The 10,260-nt window shown below is 48.5% G+C and overlaps 1 protein-coding gene across 1 annotated transcript; it reads right to left on the minus strand.

Annotated features, from left to right (window-relative positions):
- Nucleotides 1-5,797: 5,797 nt before the first annotated feature.
- On the minus strand, nt 5,798-10,056 carry Ccl22 (C-C motif chemokine ligand 22). Its single transcript, XM_038313342.1, has 3 exons — nt 9,976-10,056; nt 8,750-8,873; nt 5,798-5,879 (listed from the first exon to the last, which is right to left on the minus strand). The coding sequence occupies exons 1-3, from the start codon at nt 10,046-10,048 to the stop codon at nt 5,798-5,800; spliced, it is 279 nt and encodes a 92-aa protein (XP_038169270.1). The 5' UTR covers nt 10,049-10,056.
- Between the last annotated feature and the right edge of the window lie 204 nt (nt 10,057-10,260).

Below are 10,260 nucleotides of genomic sequence, written 5' to 3' on the forward strand. Positions count from 1 at the left end.
TGAGGTGTGTGTGTGTGTGTGTGTGCCTCTCTCTCTCTCTCTCTCCTCTCTCTCTCTCTCTCTCTCTCTCTCTCTCTCTTTCTCTCTCTCTGTGTGTGTGTGGTGGTTTGAATAAAAATGACCCCCCCATAGACTCATAGGGTGTGATTATTGGAGGTGTGGTCTTATTGGAGGAAGTGTATCACTAGGAGTGGGCTTTGAGGTCTCAGATTCTCAAGCAACACCCAGTGTCTCAGTCTCTTCCTACTGCCTGCTTATCCAGATGTAGAACTCTCAGCTACCTCTCCAGCACCATGTCCGCCTGCATGTAACCTTGCTTCCCACCATGACAATAATGAACTAAACCTCTGAACTGTAAGTGAACCCTCCAATTAAATGTGTTTTCCTTTATAAGAGTTGCCATGGTCATGGTGTCTCTTCACAGCAATAAAAACCCTGACCAAGACAGAAGTTGGTACCAGGAACTGGGATATTGTTGCAACAGGCCTGACAATGGTTTTGTTTAGATGAAACTTTGGAACTTTGAATTAGAAAAGCAGTTGAGTGCTTTAAGGGGGGCTTAATGGGTCATCCTAGTAGGAGCGTGGAAGACAGTGGTGCTAAGGGTGATATGAACTGTGGGGGCCTGGTTCTAGAGTTCTCAGACAAGAATATTAGTATTGTAGCATGTGGTGTAGAGACCATTCTTGTGATATTTTGGCTAAGAATGTGGTTGTTTCTGCCCATGTCTAGAAAAATCTGTCTGAGGCTAAATTGAAGAGTTTTTGGTTAATTGAGCTAGCAGAGGAAATTTCAAAACAATCTAGTATAGACTCTGTCATGTGGTTATTAGTATTCACTCATATGCAGATCTATAATGAAAACAAGCAAACTGAGCAAGGAAAAATGCAAAATGTACAGTTTAAGGAGAAAGGGGACGCCGGGAAATGGGATGGAGCCAAGTCCTGTATTCAAGGAGATAAACAGATTAAAGAAAATCCTGATGTTAAATGGAAAAAAAAGGGAGCAAGATCAGAGCAAGATCTCACCCAAATAAGCTTCCAACTTGTGAAAAGGAATTAAAGAAAAGTTTAGAGCTGGGGGTGGTGATGCACATCTTTAATACCAGCAATCCAGAGTCAGAGGCAGGGAGATCTCTGAGTCTGAGGCCAGCCTGGTCTACAGATCCAGTTTCAGGACAGCCAAGCTCAGACAGTGAAGGAGACCATGGGAAACAGAAAGTCAGTTAAGATGTATTTGAATGAGGGGGCCATGTTGCAGCCCCAGCAAGCAGCAGAGCTTGGCAGCTTTGGGTATATGGTTCTGGTTTTAGAGTCAAGGATACAAGAAAGGGGTTATGGAATCTCTGTCTTTGACTAAGGAAAGCCATCGAGGCCAAGAATATGTCAGAGGTGTCCCTGCATGGAGACCAAGAAAGGCCCTTGTGTGAAGCTGTAAAGGTGAACCTTGGATTTCATTGGAGAACACAAGATGTTAGAGATGCCAGAGTTGGATACCTCCGAGGAGAACTGCTAACAGGGCTGGAACCAGCCTGGGAGAAAAAAATGTGTTGCTGTTAATAAAGCTGAAAGGAGCTGAAAATCTGAAGAACGTTTTGACATCACACATGGAGATGCAGAGTCTGGAATTTTGGGTTTTGGTCTTGCTTTGGTCTGGTTCTATAGCCTTTCTCCCTTTTCTTCATTTTTGAATGATAATGTATATTCTGTGCCATTACATGTTGAAAGTATGTAATCTATTTCTTATTTTGATTTTACAGGGTGTTATAATTAAGAGATTGTTTGAGTCTAACAAGAGACTTTGAGCTGGGTGATGGTGGTGCATGCCTTTAATCCCAGAACTCGAGAGGTAGAGGCAGGTGGATCTCTGTGAGTTCGAGGCCAGCCTGGTCTATAAGAGCTAGCTCTAGAAAGCTTCTGTAAAGCAAAGGACATGGTCAACAAGACAAAATGACAGCCTACAGAATAGGAAAAGATCTTCACCAACCTCACATCAAAAGAACAAATAATCAAATATATAAAAAAAAGGAGTACAGACCTAAACAGAGAACTCTCAACAGAGGAATTTAAAATGGCTGAAAGACACTTAAGGAAATGCTCAGTTATCCTTAGTCATCAGAGAAATGCAAATCAAAACAACTCTGAGCTTCCATCTTACACCTGTAAAAATGGCCATGATCAAAAACACTGATGACAACTTATGCTGGAGAGGTTGTGGGGAAAAGGGAACACTTCTGTATTGCTGGTGGGAATGTAAGCTTGTACAGCCCCTTTGGATGTCAGTGTTGCAATTTCTCAGAAAATTAGGAAACAAACTTCCTCAAGACCCAGTAATACCACTTTTGGGTATATACCCAAAGGATGCTCAATAGTGTCACAAAGACATGTGCTCAACTATGTACATAGCAGCATTGTTTGTCATAGCCAGAACCTGGAAACAACCTAACTGCCCCTCGACTGAAGAACAGATAAGGAAAATGTGGTACATTTACACAATGGAGTACTACACAGCAGTAGTACTGACAGCTTGAACTTTGCAGGCAAATGAATGGAGTTAGAAAACATCATTTTGAGTGAGGTAATCCAGACCCATAAAGACAATTATCACATGTACTCACTCATAAGTGATTTTTAAACCTAAATCAAAGAAAACCAGCCTACAAATCACATTCCCAGAGAACCTAGACAACAATGAGGACTACATTGAGAGAGACATACATATATCTAATCTACATAGGAAGTAAAAAAAGACAAGGTCTCCTGAGTAAAATGGGAGCATGGGGACTTTGGGGTTGAAGGGAAGGGGAGAGGCAGGGAGGGGAGCAGAGAAAAATGTAGAGCTCAATAAAAATCAACCAAATTTTAAAAAAAATAATAAAAAACAAAAAGCTAGTTCTAGAAGAGGCTCCAAAGCTACAGAGAAACCCTGTCTCAAAAAAGAAGAGAGAGAGAGAGAGAGAGAGAGAGAGAGAGAGAGAGACTTTGAATTTAGATTTTTAGATAGTGTGAAGACTGTTAAAAACTAGGAAGATTTTTTTTTTTTTTTTTGGTTTTTCGAGTCAGGGTTTCTCTGCAGCTTTTTTTAGAGCCTGTCCTGGAACTAGCTCTTGTAGACCAGGCTGGTCTCGAACAACTAGGAAGATTTTTAAGTTGAACTAAATGCATTTTTTTTCTTTTTTCTTTTTTTGGTTTTTCGAGACAGGGTTTCTCTGTAGCTTTTTTAGAGCCTGTCCTGGAACTAGCTCTTGTAGACCAGGCTGGCCTCGAACTCACAGAGATCCACCTGCCTCTGCCTCCCGAGTGCTGGGATTAAAGGCGTGCGCCACCACCGCCCGGCGAACTAAATGCATTTTGCATTATGATACAGCTATAAGTCTATGGGGGCCAAGGAGTGGAACGTAATGGTTTGAATGAAAATATCCCCATAGACTCATAAGGAGTGATATTATTAGAAAGCATGGCCTTGTTGGAGGAACTGTGTCATTTGGGGTGGGTTTTGAGGTTTCAGAGGCTCAAGCCACACCCAATGTGTTGCCCTCTTCCTGCTATCTGCCTATTCAGAGGTAGAACTCCCAGCTACCTCTCCAGCACCATGTCTGCCTCATGCTACCCTGCTTCCCTCCTTGACACTAATGGACGAAACCTTTGAACTGTAAGCCAGACCTTAAGTGTTTCCTTATTAAGAGTTGTGGTGTCTCTTCACAGCAACAGAAACCCTAAGACAGTGTGAGGACCCAAGAAAGGGGCTGGGCCTGTGAAGAACTGAGGAGCCTAACACCAGCCCAGCCCCACACAACCTCTTTCTGTTTCCCAGCTACCCATGCAGTCAGGAGGACAATGTGACTGAGTCCTGCCAAGGACACATGGCACAATGGGGGCAGACTCTTTCCCACCATCCCACAAACCTCCCTTCCCTTCCACAGAGGGGTTCAGACCCTGGAAGAGGGCATAACCAGGAGAAGGAAGGCATTAGGTTCCTGGATATCCACCTGGAGGCTGTCCATTGATCAGAATGTTTGATACACCTATATGAGAGAGAATTCTTCTATTGAATGAACATTCTATACCTAGCTCTGGACCTGGGGACAAGCGGTGATCTTATGCATGGCCAAGCCAGGTCAGTGGGAGCTTGGGGACAAATTCCTGGCTTTTCTCTTGGTATTTATGTAGCTGCGTCCCAAGCCTTGTATCCCAAGCTTGTATCCCAAGCCTTGTAACCTTATACAACTCTCTTTATATTTGAATGTCAGATCTTCTCCAGTAAGTGGCACAGATCCTGGTGTCCCATCCTATTTCCCGGTGACACAGATGACAAGGGACCAAGGCAGACACTGTTGGTAAACATTTATTTTCCCAGAAGTAGGAGAGGAGGCGGATGGGTCTCAGGGCACTTGAGGCTCCGTGCATGGGCAAGTGGGCAGGTTAGCACTAATGGTGTTCCTGGTTGGCAGATGTTCCTGCTGGGTTCTGGAGGGACATGAGCCGTGGACACAGCTGTGGCTGCCAGTGTCTGTCCCCACGGTTTGGATCGAACCCTCCACAGTCCCCATCTGTCAGCTCAGAAAGGTGAGGCAAGGTTCTCAGGGTCACACAATCCAGCCACTCTGCTAAGCCAAGCCACTTTCCCTTCAGAGGAGCAAGCAGATTTATCCCCTCCCCCAGGACACTGCTGTCCCCATGGAAGCACAGATGAATCCTAAATCCGTGTCCTAGCTTGCCCCAACCACCCAAAAATAATTCCCAACTAAACTCTTCAGCTTATCTATGCCACCCACTGCAGTCACCATAGCCAGCTGCTTTCTGGGGATGAGAACGTATGGCCTTCCCTGACCCCAGTTCCTAAGACTCTCCAGTTCATCTATTTGGCCTCTTTTCCTATATAAATATTTATCCTCTTTTCCTATATAAATATAACTAGAGCTTATAATACCAAGCCATGGCAGTCACTAACACCATAGCATGAATGTGAGGACCAGCGATTCAGTCAAGCAGTCAGGAGAAGCAGGGTGAGGAAGAAATGGTTAAAGAGGGTATGGAAGGCGATTCTCGGTAAAGTTAGAGTTTCACGGTTGACTTTCTAACAGCCCGAGTCTTTGTGGTGACAGGAGACTGCCCTGTACCCAGGGATGGGGAAATATGACTTTTACTGATGGAGTCTGCAGCTCCTTTCAGAATCCTGATTCTGAGCCTGCCCGTGTGCACCCCGTCCCATGCCCTGTGCTCCCTGTCCCATGCTCCTGTGTTCCCTGCCCCATGCTGGAGACCAAGAGACAGGAGGAGCTTTGGTAGACCAGCCTGAAACCCTGAGAGTTCTATGGAGAGAAGGCAGAGACCACAGAAGTCTGAAGAACGGTGCTTGGCGGGTGCCCACCGGGATTGATTGAAGCCTTGGAGGCCATTAGCACTGGACCAGTGCAAGCGGAGGAATAGCGTTCTGAATAGCAGCAGCCTTCCAGGCAGTGAACCTGAGCAGCACAGACCCGAAGCATTTTGGGTCTTCCCTAGGCTGGGGAGAGGGGAGGCAGCCAGATCTGCAGGACCAGGGTACCAAAGCAAGGGTGTGGTCTCATCTAAAGCAATGGGGAGGGGATGCTGGGAAAGGGCTGGCCTGAACGTGCTCCCTCAGCTGCCATGTGAAGAGGATGGGTTAGAGGGGCTACAGGGGAGGTGGAGGGGACCAGAGGCCTGACAGGGTGACAGTCCAGGACACAGAGGTGAGTGAGGGCAGCGTTGTTAGCAGCTTTCTTGCAGAAATGGCAGCGGGAGTGGCCACGCCCATGGTCATCAGGCCCTCCTCACTAGGCCAGCTTATGGAGAAGTCTCTTCACCCAGGGCATCCTGGGGTCGGCACAGATGTCCCGGTTCTTGATGGTTATCAAACTGGAAGAGATACCAGGGAGTGAGTTATAGCAGTAATGGGCTACTGGACGGAAGTGTGGACTTGGGAGTGGCCTATCTGGATTGGATTCTAGTTTAGCTCCTTGTTCACAAGTCAGGTAACTTCTCTGGGACCAGGTTTCCACATCTGTAAGATGGGGTGACAGTCCTGCCCAGCTACATGAGATTTCAATGAAGCTGTCGAAGTACATAGTAGGTGCTTTGTCATTGTGTCAGAAGATGGCCCCAACGCTTTACATTACATTGGTTTTCTTTTGTGTGTGTGTGTGTACGTGTGCGCGTGCGTGCGTGCGCGTGTACACACACACACACACACACACACACACGTGTATGCATGCACACAGATGTGTAGAGACCAGAGGTTAACATAGTGTCTCCCTCACTTGCTCTCTATCTTATTTTTAAATGCAGTTTACTGAACTTGAGGTTCCAGTTCAAATAGACAGGCTGGCCCACAAAGCCTAGGTTAGTCCTATCTTTGCCTCCCCGGCACTGGATTACAGGCACAGGCTGCCTTGTTTGGCTCTTTTGCATGAGTGCTAAGGATCCGAACTTGGGTCCTCATGCTTGCTCAGCAAGCACTTTAGTGACTGAGCAATTTCCTCAACCTCTTTTATAATGGCTTCCTTGATTCTTGCAATAACTCCACGTTATAAAGAAATTTGACCAAATATAAGGAGTAAAATATGTCTGGGGTGGGGGCAGGTCTGTGACTTTGAAGAAATCCCCTCCGGGCCTCTTTGAGAGTCCTAGAGCATTTCGGGGAGAAATAGGTTTGCCCTGCGGTGATGGAAAAGTTACTGTCATTTGACTCATCTAGGAATGCCTCGGAGACCTCTGGGCACGCCTACGGGATATCTTATTTTAAGTACTGTGAGAAAACCCCTCTGAATTGTGGGTGAGGCTGGTTCAGGGCAGTAGCTGTGGTGACACACGCTACGCATTTGCATTCATCTGTTTCCTTCCTGACTGTGGACAAGATGTGACCAGCTGCTTCCAGCTCCTGCTGCCTCGATTGCCCTGCCCAAAGGCCTGCACCTTGAACTGTGGGCTAAAACCCACCCTTTCCCCCCTTTCCAACAAGTGTGGCCCAAGGCTTCTGCCCTGCATAGCTGCAGCAAGTACCAGGCCAGGCCTGGGCACTGAAGCTGTGTTGGGCAAGGTGGGTACAGGCTGGCCGATGCTGGGGCCACTGCTCTGGTTCCATAGCTGCATCCCAATAGTCCTGCCATACAGCTGAGAGCTGCTGACTCCCCACATCCCTGATTTTTGCATCATAGACCACTAATAAACAGCGTCTGAGGACAATAGCAACCCCAAGCTTGGATCTTTTCTTTTTCTTTTCCTTTCTTGCTTTCTTTTTTTAGACAGGGTTTCCTCTGTGTAGCCCTGGCTGTCTTAGAACTCACTAGAATTCAGGTTGGTCCTGAATTCACAGAGGTCCACCTGCCTCTATCTCCTGAGTGCTGGGATTAAAGCTGTGGGCCACCACGGCCAGCCTGAGTGTGGCTTCTTAGGCATCTTATGTGAGGCTGGTCCCTCTCTGTGAGCCCATCTCCCCACCTGTCAAGCCGTTTTCTTTCTAGTCTCCCTTTGGGCTCATAGACCAAGGATCAGTAGTGTTTGTCCTTCACTGAGCATCTCTTGTATTACAGGCCAGAGCTCTGTGACTTCCATTTGCTGCCCTGTGATGCTAAAGAGACCCTTAAGCTGGCATTACCTCCTCAGTGTGCAAGGGAACCAGACGGACTGGGATTGCTGCACAGGGTTGCTTCTAGCTAAGGGTTATGTGCCTTAGGCTTAGCACAGAATTGTTCTGCATTCAGGAGATGGGGCTATGGTTCTGCTGGAGTGATGGGAAACAGACTCAGGGCTGAAGGAGCCAGAACCTTGGGAGGGCTCCTGCTCCACCCTTCTTTGTCCTTCTCCAGCAGACATCTCTAAGAGATGGAGTTGGCTGTGGGAGGAGGGAGAGAAGATATAGAGCCCAAGGGGTGGGGTTGTGACCCCAAATCCAAGAACTGTCCAAATGGTGACGTGGCTGGAAACTGGCTCTAAGGGATTAGAAGCATTCAGGGGACTACCAGAAAAAAAAGGGCAGACTTCCTGCCATGTAGAGAAAACTGGGGTGTCGAGGGGAGAATCACAAGAGGAAACTTCTCCCAGGAATACGGGAGCTCCTGCTACAGCCTAGGAAACCTCGACCCCTGCTCTTCTTTACTGAGCCTGCTTTCCATTCCTTCTGCTAAGCCTAAGTCCTCTTCCCTCTCCTGAACCTGGGTCCTTTTCTCTTTGCTGAGCCTGGATCCCTTCCCTTTGCTGAGCCTGGGTCTCACCTATGAAATAGGCTAACCTCCTTGTAGGATCGCTTCCAAGACTGAGTGAGTCACACACGCAGTGCTCAGAATAGCCCGGGCACATGGGCAGCCATCTCTAGGTGTCTGCACTTCATAGTATGTCTCTGGCCAAAATGGTTACCTGGAAGAATTCTAGGGGGCTAGGAGGGCACAGACTGTCTCAGCAGGGAGCAACTCTAGACATGCTGCTTGTACCCTGCACCCACGCTGCTTCCCCATCACCAATAGCCTGTGACTACTACTGCCCACATGTGCGTACCACGCTGGGGTGGTACCCGTTGATTCAGCAGCCATTCTCAGCTCTGTCACGTTACAGACGTCCAACAATATCTGTTGAATGGTACCATCATTTTGGAATTCAGAACACCCACGCCTGGCGGAACCATCCCATCCAGCCAAGCCTCTTTGCATTGGAACTTGCTACATCCTGCCCACCCTTGGACCACATCTGTCAGGCCCCTCCTCCCGAGCCCTGCGGCCCAGCTCTCTACTCACACAACGCCAGGCTTGCGGCATGACTTGGAGGTCCAGAAGTACTCCTTCACTACACGTGTTGGCAGGGGGTGACGCATGTAGTCCTGGCAGCAGATGCTGTCTTCCACGTTGGTACCGTAGGGAGCTGGTGGAAGGGTACCCAGGGCTCGTTAGCTGGAGTGCAAAGAGGCCAGCCCCAGCCCTGATTGCGGACTGACCTATAGGTTCTATCCTACCCAGATAAAGATCTTTTCTAGGCCTCATCCAGAGCTGTCACTCAGGGCCCAGTGTCTACACTCTGGGACAGCCAGCTCCAGGAAATGGATTCAGAACAGCTGAGCACCACCCGGCTTCTAAATGGGGTCCTGCACCTCTGACCCAGAGGGAGCCCCGGTGCTCATCTTGGCTTAGTGTGTGGACACCAGTACCAGCTTCCCAGGAGCTTGGCGGATGGATGCCCAGCCCTACTCCTGACCCACCAACCCTCATGTGTGCAGTGCAGAATTAGAAACATCTTCCTTGTCTCTGTGCCCTGGTGAGGCGCAGAGCAGAGGCAAGCATGGAAGATCACAGTGAGACTGTAGCGGTATCGGAATCAAGGCTCAGAGAGATGACAGTCACAGGGCAGACCTGGGTCAAGTCCCACTCTGCCCCTGAATGGCCCTAATCATTTGTCATCTCCGAGGCCCGTGGAAGAATACCAATCTCATAGGACTTTGTGTCGTGGAGGCTCCGTGAACAACAATTGGTTGGTTGTAGTTGCCTCATTCCGACCACAGAGACTCTTCTCCTGCCCTGCCCAAAGCAGGGGTGATGATAGTGCGAGGGGAAAGAGGGATCACGACCCTGTGTCGACCACAGGCTCCAGAGCAAACCTTGGGTGTTGTGAGGGCAGGGACAGCTTTCGGAGTGAGTCTCTGCCTTCCCCAACTCAAACCTGATACCTTGTAGGCCCTGTATCCGCTTCAAAATCACCCTACACTTGAGCTGTCTAGGCAACAGGGTCCCTAGGCCTTGCATACTACAACCACCAAACCAACTGAGGCAGGTCCTAATACAATCCTTCCTGACCATCCAGTTTATAAATGGGTAATACCAGTTTTTACACGGTATTACCCATTTAGAAGTAATAGCGCTAGCCCAGGAGAGTGCCAGAGCTAGCCCAAAATTACAAGACTCCATGGCAGAACCACTCTGAGACTGTTTCCCGACACTCTAGGGTCCGCTCTTCTGCTCCCCAGTCTCACCTGCATCAGGCGTCTGAACGACCACAGCGAGAAGAACGAGAGCTACGAGGAGCACAGTCCGCAGGCTGGCCATGCTGAATCTGTCCTTGCCAGGTGTCTAATGACCAGAGGACAAGGAGGCCTGATATTTAAACACTCTCACCACCCACTGGTTCAAACATCTCTTAGTCACCACCGAGCCTAATATTCATGCCCTAAAAGAAGAAGTCCTACTTCCCCAGACGGGAGGATCCAAAGGTGGGGAAGTACTCAGAGGGGACTGAAATTACGGGTCCCCAGAGACCT

The sequence above is a fragment of the Arvicola amphibius genome, chromosome 15, assembly GCF_903992535.2.
Source record: "Arvicola amphibius chromosome 15, mArvAmp1.2, whole genome shotgun sequence".
Lineage (NCBI taxonomy): Eukaryota > Metazoa > Chordata > Mammalia > Rodentia > Cricetidae > Arvicola > Arvicola amphibius.